The sequence below is a fragment of the Hyperoodon ampullatus genome (assembly GCF_949752795.1).
Source record: "Hyperoodon ampullatus genome assembly, chromosome: 3".
Taxonomy (NCBI): Eukaryota; Metazoa; Chordata; class Mammalia; order Artiodactyla; family Ziphiidae; genus Hyperoodon; species Hyperoodon ampullatus.
Window position 1 is genome coordinate 145344152 of NC_136916.1, and position 18747 is coordinate 145362898.

The window sequence follows — 18747 nt, forward strand, 5'->3', positions numbered from 1 at the left end:
TCAGTTAATTTATTTTATATCCAGAAAACCCCTGTGATAACATGCAAATAGTTTAGTGAGGGACCAATATTAACCCATTAGCATCAAAGTTTGGATTATTTATCTAGCAATCTGGATTATTAATCTGTCACTTTGTGACAGAGAGTTTATAAATATGAAAGGACCTAGAGACGCAAAGGGCAGAACAGGAGGCGCCACTTTGAATCTTCCTTCCCAACTTTTAGCTTTGTTTGAAGGATTTGCTATTCATTCATACCTCAAGTGTTTATTCAGTACCTACTGTTAGTATAAGGAAAGCATTGCTCTAAAAATAGCAAAGGATACACAGATTAATAAGATATAGGTTCTGCCTTAAAGGAGTTTATGATAGACTAGCATAGGTAAGGCAAATATTTAAATGTCTATAACATTAGATAGAAAGTGGTAGGTGCCGTAAGAAAGATATAAACAAGGTACAAAATTATTAAAGACAGGAAAGATTTTTCCAGGCTGGGGGAAATTGGTATGCAATTTCCAATTTAAAAAAATATCAATCTCTATAGTTAGAGAACCATCCGTTTGTTTACTGTCCTCCTGCCCTTATTTTTTTATTCACTTACATGTCTTTCCTTTCTGCTGAGCTGAAACATTCTTCATGGCAGGGTGTATCTTACTCTGTGTATACCAAGGGTGTAACTGTGCCTGGCTCATAAAATGCACTCAATAAATATTTGTTGAATGGATGTGTGTATCACTGATAATCAAACTTGCTTTCTAATAAAGTGCAATTTTCTCCTCAGAAACCAAACATTTTAAAAGCACAGCTTTTATAAGATTGTACACAATTTTCACCATAAAGAAAGTAAAGAATATCTTAGAAAAGATCAGATCTGAGATCTATAAACCCGAATAAAAGGGTCTTTAGAAACACCTATCTATCATTCTCTTCAGTTACACTGGTTGTGACAATATGTATTTATTGATATTTAATGACGTGGCTGGGACTGTAGTGAAAGTGAGTTATGAATAAATTTACATTTCAATTATAGGTAAATGATAAATCATACGTAATCCTTCTTTAAGTGTTCACCTTAAAGTAGAAAAAATTTTTCATATTTAGCACTAAATAATCTCTAAGGTCTTTCAGGCTTTGAAAATTTTGTAATTTTGTGATTACCCATGGGTGAGAAATAAGTATAAGCATATTGTGTGTCTTTTTCTTTGACTACTTATGACAATGTCATTTGTCTTAGAATGAAAACTCTTTGGGACAGTTCCTGTAAGTCAGTTCAGTGAATATGTCTGAAGCAGCTGCTGGGGTTTGGGTAGGAGGACTAAATTTAATAAATTGCAGTGACCAGGAACTTACAGACTATAGAGGGATATATACAATCATTATAAAGTGGATTAAAGAAATAGGAGCTTATTTGTCTCACATATAAAAAGTCTGGAGGCAAGCAGTCCAGGGCTTGTACAGCAGCTCAGTATTGTCATCAGAGACTCTGCCTCTTTTTATTCTCGTGTTTCCAATACTTATGTGTGGGTTTCTATCCTCATGGTTGAAAAATGGCTACGGCACCTCCCAGTATCTAGCCATGCTCTCCTCTTAAAGTTTTATCTCTTTATCTTTTTATTTGTAGTAGGAAGCCTGCCCCAGGGACTTCTTCCTACATCTCACTGGCCAGCACTTATATCATATGGCCAGTCTTAGCTGAAAGGTGGCTACGGAAGAAGGGAATTGTGGATATCAGTTACAATAGCCAAGCAACAGTGTTTGCAGTTGCTCCTTTTATGTTTACCCTTTGGGCCAAGTTGTTTATGCATAGGCCAAGTTGTTTATTGTGCTCTAAGAAGTTCCTTTTTGTCATTAAATGATTCATTTATTAAGTCAACAACTATTTATTTTTTATTTCCTAATATGTGCCAGATACTGTTCTAGGTATTGGGGATGACAACAGTGAATAAAAAAGACAAAGTTGCTGCTGTCATGGAGCTTACATTCTACTAAGAAGATTGTAAACAAATAAGTATAAATATGTATTATAGGTATATAGATATCAATATATGTGTGTATATGTGTGTGTATATATGTATATATATATTTTTTTTTTCCATGAAGAAAGTAAAATAGGGTAAGGAGAATAGAGAGTGAAGGTAGGTAGTATTCTATATAGGATGTTTAACAAAGGCCTCTGATTAGGTGACACTTTAGCAAAGACCTGAAAGAAATGAGGAATGAATGGAACCATAATATCTGGGGAAGAATGGTCCAAGTAGAGGAAATGGCAAGTATGAAGACCCTAAAGAGGGATGTATTTGGCATTCTCAGGCAAGGAACCAGTTTGGCTAGAGCACATTGAATAAGGGTGAAATGATAGGAGAAGAGAACAGTGTAGGCTATAATATGTTGGGCTTTGAGGGCCATAGCAAAGATTTCACTCTGAGTGAAATGGAAAGTCATGGAGAGTTGTGAGCATAGATTAGCACAATTCAACTTACAGTTTAAAAGCAGCACTGTAACTACTGTGTGGAGAATAGACTGTAATGGGACAAGGATAGAAGGAAGGGGACAAGTTAGGACACTATTCAATTTCCCAGGAAATGGTGATGGTTCCCATTATTGTAATAATTGTAGAGATGGTGAGTAATGATCAGATTCTAGAGACATTTTAATGGTAGTTTAGATATGGTTCTGACAAAACTAGAAGAATCAAAGATGTCACCAAGGTTTTGGATTAATAACTGAGTGAGTAGAGTTTCTGTTTACTGAGATGGGAATTGCAAGACAATAAGACATCGTGCAGGTAGGTTAGGAGGGTGGGGAATCAAGAGTTTGATTTTGAACATGTTAAGTTTGAATTGCCTGTTGCACATTCAAGTGCATATTTGATGATTTATAAGCTTGTAGATATCCGCTGTTATCCACCAGCTATTTGGATGACATATAAGTCTAGAGGTGAAGGTAGAGGTTAGGGTTGGATATATAAAATTAGGGGGTTTAGTGTATGGATGGTATTAATGCCAGGGGACTAGATAAGGTTACATGGGGAGTGAGTAAATAATAATATTTTTCTGTGTCTTTAGAAGAAAGAAAATTTCCTATGAAATTCTGAATAAATTCAAGTTTGTATATTTCATTTCACTAACTAGCTCATTAAGTGTTCAAACTTCAGTATAGTAGTTAAGGACATGGACTCTAAAGCCTGGCTACCTAGGTTTGAATCCTGGCTCTTCAGTTTCTAGCTTTGCAATTGAGGCCAAGATATGTAAACCTCTTTTTCCTCATCTGTAATAAAGGATAATAATGATGGCTCCCTTTAGGTTGTTGTGAAGATTAATTAGAATAGTGCCATGACACATAGTTAAGCACTCAAAAAGGAATAGCCAATATCATCATTAAATTTCACCAACTTTTGATACATGATGTAACATTACTAACTTGATTTAATGTTCCACCAAAGCAGGCTATATTTTGGAAGCAGGAAAAAGTTTCTCACCTTATAATCTTCATTTCTGGACACATGAAATTGAGAATTGTTGATATTTATAAGCCTTTCCCACTTTTTAATCAGTGTTTCAGCATCATATTCTTAGTTAATTATCTTCCTGTTTAGGTCATAGTGCTGTCGATATCACCAAGGTGGCTAGAAGACACCGCATGTCTCCTTTTCCTCTAACATCTATGGACAAAGCCTTTATCACAGTCCTGGAGATGACTCCGGTGCTTGGGACAGAAATCATCAACTACCGAGGTACTGTTATATTTGCCCATTGCCTTTTATTTTCATTTTTTTCCAAATAAGATTCATCTAACACTAATACACAGTTTTCCTGAAAGAGAAATGTTATTAATCATTACTGCAATTATTATCATCTTGCTTTTTGCTTCTTATTTCTATTCAACTCTAAGATCAATCTTAATGGTATACAGAGTAAAATACCCATAAAGCTTCCTTTACATAAAGAAAAAAAAAAAAAAGGAAAAAGTCAACAGTGTTTCTCCTGTTCATCAAAATACCAGTACTCTAAAGAAAGGGCTGTCAGCACTGAGTGAGAAAAACAGTTGACTGTGAGTCTGCCTTATGTCCTTTCTGACAGAAATGGGAGATAACTAATGTGTCTCATAATTACTTTCATTTGTGGAAATCATGTTTTTAAATGTAAAATGTAAATACTATGTTAATTTATCTATGGATCACTGAGCAACCAGTCTGATCTCAGTTTTTCTGCTTCATATATCTTCTCATTTTCTGCTCTTAGTTTAGTAGTACATTGAGACCAGCTTGTGGAAAGATAACGGAAGGGTAGTTTTCCCCAGTGTTTTCAGTTTTTAATAAACTACTTCCCTTTCTAAAAGTTCAGTTCCGGTGCAAGCTGAATAAAATGTAGTTTCTTAATTGTTTTTGTTATACAGATAAAAACAATACAAAAGGATTGCTTTTACAAATAAAGGACTTTATTCACAGATCATAAAATATTCAAATTTCAATGAACAGTAGAGAGCATCTATACAGACACCATAATTTTTCTACAAGAAAACTCAAACTCAGATAGAACAGCAGAAAAGGAATAGGATTAAGGCTCAAGACTTAACATTCTTGGGAATTCCCTTGCAGTCCAGTGGTTAGGGCTTGGTGCTTTCATGGCAGTGGCCCGGCTTCAATCCATGCTCCGAGAGCTAATATCCCCTAAGATGTGTGGCACGGCCAAAAAAGAAAAAAAAAAAAGACTTAACATTCTTATTTTTACTACATAATAGTGCTCTTCTTCCAGTGTTAAAATATAAAAAACAATAGTAGATAAAGTAACAAATTATGTTAAAATTAAAAGGCCTAAAACTAGTGAAATATTAAATGCCAAATTCTAGCTCTTTGATCCCTGACCCGACTTAGACAAAAATTATTTTTACATAACTTACACCTATCCTACATCTTTGACTTACATTCTTTTAGATATGTTATCATTAGGTTTAAACCTTTTCTTTTGTTTTTGTTTTATTCCTCATTAAAGGAAATAAAGATAATAAAACTGACTAGAGTGGGGAGTTAGGAATTAACTACATAATTTCAGAAATCAATTTTAATGAAATAGGTTTCTTTCTATTATTAAGTACAGATATTTAGATATTTTTATGTCAAGCAACACTAAGACATCTTCAGAAAATATGAATGTAAAATTAAGTTGAAAAAATTTACATGTTATAAAAATAAGTTAACCATCCCTGGCCTCTTGTAATATCAGGGTAGTTTCTCTTAACATCAGTCCTTAGAAAAATCTCACTGTGATGCCAAGTCACATTTAGACAGAAATTCCAGTCCTTTTAAGGAAAAAACAGAACTGGAAATGGCCATTTCTGTTTCTCCTCTAGAAAAAAAATAATACTGTCAGGTGGATTCTCTTTTCCTTTCATGTGCTTGTTTCCCCTTCATTTGTTCATCAAATCAGTTGTCACTCATAAGTAAGCAAACTCTTCATGGATGGTTAACTTCTTGTCAAGTGTTTCCATGCATGATGATGAAAAATAATAGTTAGGTTTGCATTCAACCTTTGAGTTGGATCAAACTCGATTTGTAATGCAAAAGAGCATTATAATTAAACCTCCTAGGCACTTTAATTAGTTGTTTAGAAAACAACACCATATATAGAAATATAATTCAATTTGTTCAACAATTATCTATTAAAAATCTAAATTCCAGGCACTATGTTAAGTCCAGATAATGCAAAGATGAATAAAATAAAACCCCACCCCATGCCTCTCACTGTGTAGTGCAGGAGAGGGACAGATAAACAATGTGGTACATTTTCTCCTTTACTGGCTCTTTTGTAAGCTTGCGTTCCTTTGTCAATTCCTTGAATATGAACTTTCTTTAGAGTGTTTGTCTCTGACCCTTTTCAGATCTTACACATTCACTTCAGATAACCTCATACATGCCAATTGTTTCAAGTACCAACTATTAAGTGATTTCTAAATCTGTATCTTTGCCCAGACCTTGCCTGAGCTCCAAACTCTTACAACAAATGTATACTTGCTGCTAGTAAATTTAACATGACCAATATTAAACTTATTTTTTTACTTCTACAATACTCATTTCCTCTACGTCCTCTTGAATCTGTCCCTTGTTTGCCATCCCCACTGCTATGATTTTAATTTAGGTCTTTATTATTACCTTCCTGGATTATTGTAAAGGCTTCCCTCCCCCAATTAGCATCTTTACATCCATTTTCCAATTTCATACCAAAGTTATCTGTTCAAAATTTGATATTAACGTTCCTGCATACAACTCTTCAGTAGTATTCCTCATAACCTCCAGATAAAATTCAAACTCCTTGATATGTCATATAAGGCCCTTTATAATTGGCCACTATGTATTCTTTTTTTTCTGACTTTATTGAGGCATAATTAATAAATTAAAATTGTGTATATTTAGGGTATACAACATGATGATTTAATATACATATACATTGTGAAATAATTACCATAATCAAGCTAATTAATACATCTGTCACTTTATAGTTACTCTGTGTATGTGTGTGTATGGTGAAAATACTTAAGATTTACTCTTTTAGCAAATTTCAGGTATACAATACAGCATTATTAACTACAGTCACCATGCTGTACTTTAGATACCCAGAATTTATTCATCTTATAAATGAAAGTTTGTACCCTTTGACCAACATCTCCCCATTTTGCCAGTACATGTTTTTTAAGATTAAGCTTAAGAAGCTCTCCTCCATGAAGACATTTCTGGTGTCCACTTCTCCCTTTCCCTAACTGGGTTAAGTATCCTTCCTCCATGTCCCCATAGCACTTTGTTCATTTGTTTTATAATAGCAATGACTGACATATTTGATCACTCTCTCTTATAAATGCCCTAATAAACAACATGGGTATAAAAAGCTGAGTGATCTAAACGTGAATCACTGTAAATTGAGTTTTGAGTCAAATGTGGCCTGTAATTCTCTTACTCAAGATAAGCGATTTCTCCCCAGAAAAAAGATTAGAAACTCATTCTCACTATACTTTAAATGTTATCTTTTCCAAGGATGTTTGCATTTTAATGAGCAAACCTTCATAGTTCATTTTGATTTCAACTAGATGCACCTCTAACTATTGAATTTCATAGGGGTGAGAAGGACTGAAAGGCTTTCACAGTTCTCTGAAATCCCAAATATTTTGCCTCTGCAAATACTCTGACACCTACAATTATAGAAGCCTGTAGAGGAATGCCCATGTTTCCTAAGAGAGATCCAGAACCACTGAATCTATGAGGCAGTTTGCTACTGTAGGATCTCTAAAATTACTTTTTATATGTCTGTGAAGGTTCAACAATAATCCCAGAAAACTAAGAATAAATCATGTATACAGAAGTGCTGGTAGTGATGCTCTCAAGGTCATACATATAGGGTAACTCTGTGAAGTAATGTTACAATATAATATATTAAATACTTATAATATTACAATAAGAAGGTAACCTGGAGATTAGGTAGTCTCTCTTACTTTAAAGACAAAGGAATTTAGGACCAAAGAGGTGTAATAATATTCTTAGAGTTAGACAAATTGTTATGATTAAAAATAACTAGAACCTAGGATTCTTGACTCCTAGTTTACTGTTCATTCCATTATAGCAGAGTACGTCTCAAATCAGTATGAAAATTATTCTTCTAAAGTAAGTGCCTAGATGTGTAAAGTGTGTTGTTTGTTTGTTTTAATCTATTTTGACTACAGGTGAATTTTCTATTGTCTCTGGTCTGCCCTTTAGCATATCTACTATTTTCAGCTCCTATCTGCAAGCAAGGCCTTTAAGGAGCAAGTGCTCCACTGATTATAAATGCTTTACTTTGGTTTCTTGGGAGAGGAATACCAATAGAAGATAATATTTGCAAGACTACCATTTATGATTCATCTTTGCTTATAAAATGCATGACATGAACACATTACAAATTCACACTTGGTACAGTACTAGCTACTGAAAGGCAGATTAAAATATTCTAGAATTCCCTGTAATCCCCAATATCATTCAATTAACAATGGAAAAACTATAATCTTTGAATAGAAAGGATTCTGCTTTCTTAAGAGCATTATTTTATAAGCGCTAGGCTTTTTTTTAAGATTTCATGACCAAAGACTTTAGCATCACTGACCTCAGTTCTTTGTATTTCCACAGAAGACTTAAGCAATTCTAGACAAGGAAGCTTTAAGTTTACTGAACTCAGTTTAAAACAGTGAAGTATCCTTTTTAGAATATTGACCACAACAGAGGTAGTTCTCCCTTGTCTCTGACCTAAAGCAAGATATATTTATAATATATTTTAAAAGAAAAAATATATATATGAAAATATATAATGATATGCATAGAAGGAGGTATGAAATAGGAAGATTAGTCTGCCTGGTTGTGACATAGGAATAATTCGGCCAGCATTATAGGTCTGATTCCTCTGTGAGTTAATTTTACTCAATTGTGTAACTATAAAAAGAACTCCCTCACACAAGGGGGCTTTATGAGTGTCTAAACAGTCATAATATCTAGTTGAGAAGTTACTGCTGCCTGGCTCCTTTTCTAAAACCACGTGCCCAAAGTTTATTCAACACTAATACTTGGGCTCCACCTATGGGCAAAGAGAAGAGATGGTTTAACATCTAAGTATTTATATGTATGCAAGAGAGACTGCCCCATGTGATAAAGTAATTTGCAGCACTACTATATACTCTTGAAGTTCCAAAGTCGATCATTGAATGAAATGTAATATTGACTGCTTGGAAGAGCTATCCATTGTCTAATCCATGAATCCTACTGAGATATGTGGATATAGTTGCTGCTGTAGCAGAGCGGTGTACCTGACGTTTATTCCTTCAGTTCGCAAGTATTTACTGCCAGCTGGGAGTCCTTACCATTTTCTAATCAATTGTGTATTTCTCTTCAAATCCTTTCCCTTGCCTTAGGCTTTTAGAAAAAAACTTGAAGTAATGCATGTTTTTCTCTTTGAAGAGACATAAGTTCTGCTGGTAGGTTAACTTGATACCAACTCCAAAAGCAGAACTAATCCAGTAGGGATCTAATTTACCTTAAAGATAGAAATCCCTATATTTAGCATGAGTACAAAATAAAAATCTGGCCAATTTTCTATTACTAGATTTATATTGATAAGCTTAAGCATGAAGCTGTTCTTTCTTTCCAAATGAAATGTTTTATTTTTCTTTCCAGGATATTTTAAAGATCTGTAAAGACCAGATGGTATATGTGTGCTTCAAATATGACTTTTCTTGACTCTTCTATATATAGCTATATGTTAAAATGAGAGAAATATCCTTTTTTTAAAAATCTCTTATTCTTGCCCTTTAAAAAATAAGTTTACTGAAATACAATTCATATACAGTATAATTCACCCACATAAATTATACAGTTCAGAAGTTTTTAGTATATTCACAGATATGTACAGCCATCACCACAGTCAGTTTTAGAACATATTCACCTCAAAAAGAATCCCCATCCCCTTTAGCTATCATCCTCCTCCTATCCCCACAGCCCACCATTCAGCCTTAAGCAACCATTAGCCTACTTTTTATCTCTATGGATTTACCTATTCTGGACATTTCACATAATGGGATCATATAATATATGGTCTTTTATTACTGGCTTTTTCTACCTAGAATAATATTTTCAAAGTTCATCCATGTTGTAACATGTATCAGTATCTCATTCCTTTTTTAAATATTACTGTAGTAAAAAAAACATATAACATAAAATTTATCATCTTAGCCATTACAGTTCAGTGGCATTAAGTGCATTCACATTGTTGTGAAACATATCTCCAAAATTTTTTCATACTGGATACCTGAAACTCTTTACCCATTAAACAACAACTCCCTTTTTCCTCCTCATCCCAGCCCCTGGTAACCACCACTCTACTTATTATTTCCAATAATTTGACTACTTTAGATATGTTATATAAGTGTAATCATGCAGTATTTGTCTTTTTGTGGCTAGCTTATTTCACTTAGTATAATGTCCTCAAGGTCTGTTCATGTTATGCCATGTGACAGTATTTAGATATATACACCACATTTGTTAATCCATTCATCTGTTGATGGACATTTGGGATGCTTCCAACTCTTGACTATTATGAATAGCCGTACTATATGAACATGGGTGTACAAATATCTCTTCAAGACCCTGCTTTCAATTCTTTGGGATATATACTCAGAAGTGAGATTGATGGATCATATGGTAGGTCTATTTTTAATTTTCTGAGGAAACTTCTTCAGTTTTCCATGCTGGTTGCACTATTCTACAATCCTACCAACATTACATAAGGATTCCAATTTTTCTACATTATCATCAACACTTTTTATTTTCTGATTTTTTGATAGTAGCCCATTTATGGATGTGGGGTGATATCTCATTGTGATTTTGACTTGCATTTTCCTGATAATTAGTGATGTTGAGCATCTTTTCATATGTTTATTAGCTATTCATACATCTTTGGAGAAATGTCTATTCAAATCCTTTCCCATTTTTAAAAGTTTGTTAATTTTAGTTAATTTGTAATGTTCTGTTAGTTTCAAGTGCACAGCGAAGTGATTCAGATATATATATGTGTGTGTGTGTGTATATATATATATATATATATATATATATATATATATATACACTCAGATATGTGTGTGTATATTCTTTTTCAGATTCTTTTCCATTATAGGTTATTAAAAGATATTGAGTATATTTCCCTTTGCTATATAGTAGGTCCTTGTTGTTTACCTGTTTTATGTGTAGGAGTGTGTATACGTTAATCCTAAACTCCTAATTTATCTCTCCCCCTACACACTATCCCCTTTGGTAACCATAACTTTGTTTTCTGTGTGAGTCTATTTTGGTTTTGTAAATAAGTTTATTTGTATCATTTTTTTAGAGTCCACATATAAGTAATATCATATGATATTTGTCTTTCTCTGAATGACTTACTTCACTTAATGTGATAATCTCTAGGTCCATCCATGTTGCTGCAAATGGCATCATTTCATTCTTTTTTAAGGCTGAGTAATATTCCATTGTGTATATACACCACTTCTTTATCCGCTCATCTGTTGATGGACAGTTTAGGTTTCTTCCATGTCTTGGCTATTATAAATAGTGCTTCTATGAATATTGGGGTGCATGTATCTTTTCAAATCAGAGTTTTCTCTGGATATATGCCCGGGAATGGGATTGCAGGATCATATGGTAACTCCTATTTTTAGTTTTTTAAGGAACCTCCGTACTGTTCTCCACAGTGGCTTCGCCAGTTTACCCTCTCCAGCATTTATTATTTGTAGACTTTTTAATGATGGCCATTCTGACTGGTGTGAGATGATACTTCATTGTAGTTTTGATTTGCATTTCTCTAATAATTAGTGATATTGAGAATCTTTTCATGTGCCTGTTGGCCATCTGTATGTCTTTTGTGAAGCAATGTCTGTTTAGGTCTTCTTCCCATTTTTTGATCAAGTTGTTCAGTTTTTTATATATATATTAAGCTGTATGAGCTGTTTATATATTTTGGAAATTAATCCCTTGTCAGTAGCATCATTTGCAAATATTTTCTCCCAGTCCATGGCTTGTCTTTTTGTTTTGTTTATGGTTTCCTTTGCTGTGCAAAAGCTTTTAAGTTTAATTAGGTCCCCTTTGTTTATTTTTCTTTTTATTTCCATTACTCTAGGAGACGGATCCAAAAAAATATTGTTGTGATTTGTGTCAAAGAGTGTCCTGCCTGTGTTTTCCTCTAGGAGTTTTATAGTATCTGATCTTACATTTAGGTCTTTAATCCATTTTGAGTTTAATTTTGTATACGGTGTTAGAGAATGTTCTAATTTCATTCTGTTACAAGTGGTTTCCCAGCACCACTTATTAAAGAGACCATCTTTTCTCCATTGTATATTCTTGCCTCCTTTGTGGTAGATTAATAGACCATAAGTGTGTGAGTTTATTTGTGGGCTTTCTATCCTGTTCCATTTATCTACAAGTCTGTTTTTTGTGCCAGTACCATACGTTTTGATTACTGTAGCTTTGTAGTATAGTCTGAAGTCAGGGATCTTGATTCCTTCAGCTCCATTCTTCTTTCTGAAGGTGGTTTTGGCTATTTGGGGTCTTTTGTGTTTCCATACAAATTTTTCAATTTTTTGTTCTAGTTATGTGAAAAATGCCATTGGTAATTTGATAGGGATTGCATTGAATCCATAGATTGCCTTGAGTAGTATGATAATTTTAACAATATTGATTCTTCCAATCCAAGAGTATGATATATCTTTCCATCTGTTTGTGTCATCTTCAGTTTCTTTCATCAGCGTCTTATAGTGTTCAGAGTACAGTCTCTTGCCTCCTTAGGTAGGTTATTCCTAGGTATTTTATTCTTTTTGATGTGATGGTTTCCTTAATTTCTCTTTCTGATCTTTCATTGTTAAGTGTATAGATATGCAACAGATTTCTGTATATTAATTTTGTATCCAACAACTATACTGAATTCATTGATGAGCTCTAGTAGTTTTCTGGTAGCATCTTTAGGATTTTCTATGTATAGCATCATGTCATCTGCAAACAATGACAGTTTTACTTCTTTCCCAGTTTGGGTTCCTTTTATCTCTTTTTTTTTCTCTGATGGCTGTGGCTAGGACTTCCAAAACTATGTTGAATAAAAGTGGCCAGAGTGGTCATCCTTGTCTTGTTCCTGATCTTAGAGGAAATGCTTTCAGCTTTTCACCATTGAGTGTGGTGTTAGCTGTGGGTTTCTTATAGATGGCCTTTATTATGTTGAGGTATGTTCCCTCTGTGCCCACTTCTGGAGAGTTTTTATCATAAATGGATGGTGAATTTTATCAGAAGCTTTTTTCTGCATCTGTTGAGATAGTCATATGGTTTTTATTCTTCACTTTGTTAATGTGGTGTATCACATTGATTGATTTGCAGATATTGAAAAATCCTTGCATCCCTGGGATAAATCCCACTTGATCATGGTGTATGATCCTTTTAATGTATTGTTGGAGTCAGTTTGCTAGTATTTTCTTGAGGATTTCTGCATCTATGTGCATCAGTGATATTGGCCTGTAATTTTCTTTTTTTGTGATATCTTTGTGTGGTTTTGGTATCAAGGTGATGGTGGCTTCATAGAATGAGTTCAGCAGTGTTCCTTCCTCTGCAGTTTTTTGGAATAGCTTCAGAAGGATAGGTGTTAACTCTTCTTTGATCATCTTTACGATGATTACCTTGAACACTTTCTCGGGTAGATTGACTATCTCCAAATCACTTAGTTCTCCTTCTGAGGTTTTATCTTGTTCCTTTGTCTGAAACATCTTCCTCTGTTGCTTCATTTTGTCTAAATTGCTATTTGTATTTTTATGTATGTGGTAGATTGGTTACGTTTCTTGACCTTTGAGAAGTGGCCCTCTGTAGGAGATGTCCTATGTGTCCCAGAAGTGCACTCCCTTCTTGTCACCCAAGGGCCAGGGGGCAGCTGGTCAGTATCTGGCCTTTGTTCATGGACTCGATCTGCCGGCTGCAGGACTGTAGTTTTCTTGCCTCTGGTGTCTGTCCCCTGGTAGATTAGGATGGTCTAGAGGCTTGTGCAGGCTTCCTGGCAGGAAGAGTTGGTGCCTGCCCCCTGGTGGGTGGAGCTGGGTCTTGGTCTTCTGGGGGGCAGAGCCATGCTTAGGGACATGTCTAGAGGTGGCTGTGGGCTCAGGAAGTCTTTAGGCAGCCTGGCTGCTGATGGGTGCAGCTGTGTCCCTATCCAGTTTGTTGTTTGGCCTGAGGCATCCCAGCACTGGAGCCTACATGCTGTTGGTGGGGCCAGGTCTTGGCGGCAAAATGTCAGCCTCCAGGAGAGCTCACACAGATGAATCCTCCCTGATATATCCGCCACCAGTGTCTCTGTCCCCAGGGTGGGCTATAGTCACCCCTTGCCTTCCCAGAATACCTTCCAAGACCAGCAGGTATGTCTGGCTCAGGCTCCTATCAAATTACTGCTTTTGCCTTTAGTCCTGGCATGTGTGAGATTTTGTGTGTGCCCTTTAAGAGTGAAGTCTCTCTAACACAACACTGTGAAACAATTATACTCCAATAAAGATGTATTAAAAAAAAAAAAGAGTGAAGTCTCTATTTCTCCCAATCCTGTGGAGCTCCTGCAATCAAGCCCCACTGGCCTTCAAAGCCAAGTGCTCTGGGGGCTCCTATTCCTGGTGCCTTTCCCATTTTTAATCGGGTTATTAGATCTGTTTGTTTTTGAGTTGTAGGGTTTCTTTATGTATTCAGGAGATTAACCCCTTATCAGATATATGATTTGCAGATATTTCTCCCATTTTGAAGTTTGCCTTTTTACTCTGTTGATAGTATCCTTTGATGCACAAGAGTTTTTAAGTTTGATGTTGTCCCCTGTGTCTGTTTTTGCTTTAGTTGCCTGTGCTTTTGTTGTCATGTTCAAGAAATCATTGCCAAATCCAATGTCATGAAGCCTTTCCTCAGTGTTTTCTTCTAAGAGTTTTATAGTTATTTGTTTTACATTTAGGTCTTTAATCTTTTTTGAGTTAAGTTTTGTATATGGTGGAAGATAAAAGAGTCCAGCTTCATTCTTTCAAATGTGGCTATCCAGTTTTCCCAACATCATTTTTTGAAAAGGTTATCTTTTTCCCATTGACTGGTCTTGATATCCTTGTCAAAGGTCATTTGACCATATACATGAGTGTTTATTTCTGGTCTCTCTATTCTATTCCGTTTGTATTAGACAGAGTTCTCCAGAGAAACAGAACCAACAGAATATATATAGGAAGAGATTTATTATGAGGAATTGACTCACATGATTATGGAGGCTGAGAAGTCCCATGATTTGCCATCTGCAAGCTGGCGACCCAGGAAAGCTGGTGTTATAATTCCAGTCCAAGTCCAAAAGGCTGCAAACCAAGGGAGTTGGTATAAAGCCCATTCAAGGGCAAGAGAAGACCAACGTCTCAGGTCAAACAGGCAGGCAGAAAGCAAAAGGGACAATTTTTTCCTCCATCTTTTTGTTCTATTCAGATGCCCAGTGGATAGAATGATGCCACCCACAGTGGGGAGGGTGATATACTTTATTGATTCCAACAATTCAAATACTAATCTCATCTGGAAAAACTCTCACAGACACACCCAGAAATAATGTTTAATCTAGGTATCTCATGGCCAGTGAAGATGATACATAAAATTAACTATCAAACCATTGGTCTATTTGTCTGTCTTTATGCTAGTGCCACTCTGTTTTTCTTACTGTAGCATTGTAATATGTTATAAAATCAGGAAGTGTGAGTCTTACAACTTTGCTTTCTTTATAATCGTTTTGGCTGCTCGGGGTCTCTTGAGATTCCATATGAATTTTAGGATGAATTTCTCTATTTCTGCAAAAAATGCCATTTGCATTTTTATTGAGATTACGTTGAATCCGTAGGTAGCTTTGGATGGCATGGGCACTAAGAATATTATGTCTTTCATCCATGAACAAAGGATGTCTTTCCATTTATTTGTATCTTCTTTATAATTTCTTTCAGCAATGTTTTATAGTTCCCATTAATACCTCACTCCTTTTTATGGCCAAGTAATATTTCATTTTATGTATATACCATGTTTTATTTATCCATTCATCAATTGATGGACTGTTGGATTGTTTCCATCTTTTGACTGTTAATGAATAATGCTGCAATTAGTATTTGTGTACAGGTTTTTGCATGGACATATGTTTTCATTTCTCTTGGATTTGTCCTTGCCTTTTAAGAAGAACTGAATTTAAATAATAGCAGAGACTCCTGTGGAAGTCTAGGCTGCTAAAAGTCATTTTAAATATAACCTGTATTTGTTGCTTTGATTAGCCATAAATGAAAAATACAGTTCTCTTTCTTCAGAAACTTAAGAAACCAAACACACACTTTTCTCACACTCACCACCTTGATAACTCGTACACACAATTTTGCAAATACTTGCTGATATATTACTAACTGAATATACAAGAGTAGTATTCAGAGGGGCAATAATCAAGGAGAACCTACTGTCTTAAATGGGGTCTTGAAATAGGTGATAGACATTTATTGATAACAAAAAGGAAGATGATAGTCCAGGTTTAGGCAAGTCATGACTGTAAGCCTGGAGGTGAGCATCCATTACACACACAAAAAAACGACTTGCTTAGAGGAGTCTAAGTGGGAAATAATGAGAGTAGAAGTTAGCAAGATGTCCTTCTCCATTTTATGTATTCTCTGGATGAAATTGTTTGTATTTGATTGATATGACTTTTTTCTCTATTTACCTGACATTTCTTTCCCTCCTTAGTTCTAATCATTAATGTACTCAATCATTGACTCAGTCATTCAACAAACATTTACTGGGTGCCTTTTAAGTATCAAGCACTATGCTTGGTACTGGGGATACAATGGTGGGTGAGATATGCTGTGACAACAAGGAATTCACAGCCTGATGGAGAAGTCAAGATAGTTTCACAAACAACTGTAATGTAATGTGGAAAGTGTACCATAACAGATGGATACAAATGTTTTAAGAATATGAAGACTAAGTACAATCCCTCCAAACCATTCTGTATCTTGTCACTAGGCAAGTTCATAAAAAGTTCCATTAGCTCTGAAGAGACTTAAACACTGCTGGGAGGTTAACTTGAAGTCATTACTCTGCTTAAAAATCCTACATTGGATTCCCATTTTCATAAGATTAAGTTTAAACTCCCTCGATCCTGCTTCCGTTGTCTAAAATGTCCCCTCCTTTCTCCTACTTGGTTCTTACTTCAAACTGTAAAACTCAGCATAGATACCTCATCTAGGAAGATTTTCTTGATGTTCCACAAATTGTTGGTTAGGTGTTTTTTTCTGTATGCTTCTGATATTGCCCTGATCATATATCTGTCACTGCCCATATCATACTATCTTGTAATCATATTTTTATTTTTCCATATCCCCCTCTCTCACATGCACTGTTACATGTGAATTCCTTGAGGAAATCAGCCAGGTCTTACTAGTATTTTTGTCCCCAGTGTCTAGCATATAGTAGGTTCCGAGTGTTTGATGAATGGATAAATCAATCGGTCAATGAACTAACTTTTCCTGTTTAGAGACAGAAGACCAAAGACATGACATCTGAGCTGAAACTTAAAGGTTGCCTAAGATTCACTAGGGGGAGAAAAGAAGAAGGAAAAAAAGGTATTCCTGTCCAAGGCAACATTATTTGCAATGGCATAGAAATAAGAAAAAGGCCACTATGTTTAAGATGTGGCAAATCATTCTTTGTCCAGAAACTGGACACTTGACAGAAATAAAGCTCAATCTCAGTATAAACATTTTTCAAATTACGCTAGGCAAGTCTTACGCTAGCACTACAGAATTCTTAAAATAGGATCTGTGTATTATTTTGTAGCCTAATGAAGCTTGGATAGATTGTAGCATTTAAATAACTCACTTATAGGATGTAAAGAAAAGGGAACCTCCTCGTACACTGTTGGTGGGAATGTAAATTGATTCAGCCTCTGTGGAAAATAGTATGGAAGTTTCTCAAAAAACTAAAAACAGAACTACCATATGATCCAGCAATTTCACTCCTGGGTATATATCCAAAAAATCAAAAACACTAATTCAAAAAGATACATACACCCCAGTGTTCATGGCAGCATTATATATGATTGCCAAGATATGGAAGCAGCCTAACTGTCCATCAGGAGATGAACAGATAAAGATGTTACACACACACACACTGGACCACTACTCAGCCATAAAAAAGAATGAAATTTCGCCATTTGCAGCAACATGAATAGACTTGGAGGGCATTATGCTAAGTGAAGTAAGTTAGAGAAAGACAAATACTGTATGATATCACTTATATGCAGCATCTAAGAAATACAACAAATTAGTGAATATAATAAAAAAGAAGCAGACTCACAGATGTAGAGAACAAGCTAGAGGTTACCAGGGTGGGGAGGAAGGATGGAGGGGGAAAGTTAGGGGTAGGAGAGTAAGAGGTACAAATTATTAGGTATAAAATAAGCTACAATCATATATTATACAACACGGAGAATATAGCCAATATTTTGTAATAACTAGAAAGGGAGTATAACCTTTAAAAATTGCAAACCACTATATTGTACACCTGTAACTTATAGAACATTTAAAGCAACTATACTTCAATAAATAATTAAATAAACTCACTTATTCTTGTCATATGTACATCTTCTCAATCCAGAGTTATTATTTGAGCCTCCTCAGATTTGAGGGCTATTTCTTAGTGTTTATGTGTATGGTAGGATGGGGGTAGGGGATCAATTATTATTGGAAACTTATGGAACAGAGTTTTTATTTTAGTTTCCAGAATCTAATTTTGTCAAATTATGATTGAGTAGACTCTATACCTTAGGAACCCTCCAGAGTGGAATTGCACAGTAAGATATATGAGTAACTCAGGCATTAAAGGGAGAAATCAAGTCAGCTGATACTCTTTTCTCTAAATTGGCTGTCAATGAGAATTTAGTTAACTTATGTTAAGCCACTATGATATCTACAACTGTCAGTATCAACAGTCTTTCAAACTTAACATACTAAGTGTTCAACCTCTTTCTTTCTGGAATACAGGAATAAAAAGAGCCATGATGAGCATGTATCACTTCTCTTGGGCTACTGGCAAGGACTTAGGAAGGAAAAATAACATGTGCTAGCTGTTGATGCCATCAGTTCTTTGTAGTTTTTTGTGATGGTGGTAACACATACATAAAATAAGATTTACCATT

The 18747-nt window shown here is 35.1% G+C and overlaps 1 protein-coding gene across 9 annotated transcripts in view; it reads left to right on the forward strand.

Moving 5' to 3' along the window:
* The window catches only part of GPHN (gephyrin), a gene marked incomplete at both ends in the record, with an annotated part of 652555 nt that overhangs the window by 530309 nt on the left and 103499 nt on the right, over positions 1–18747 (forward strand). For all 9 annotated transcript variants that reach the window (XM_079700388.1, XM_079700393.1, XM_079700386.1 and 6 more), the window contains one exon: positions 3594–3731. In XM_079700388.1, the coding sequence (XP_079556514.1) occupies positions 3594–3731 (138 nt within the window). The remainder of the gene's footprint in view (positions 1–3593; positions 3732–18747) is intronic.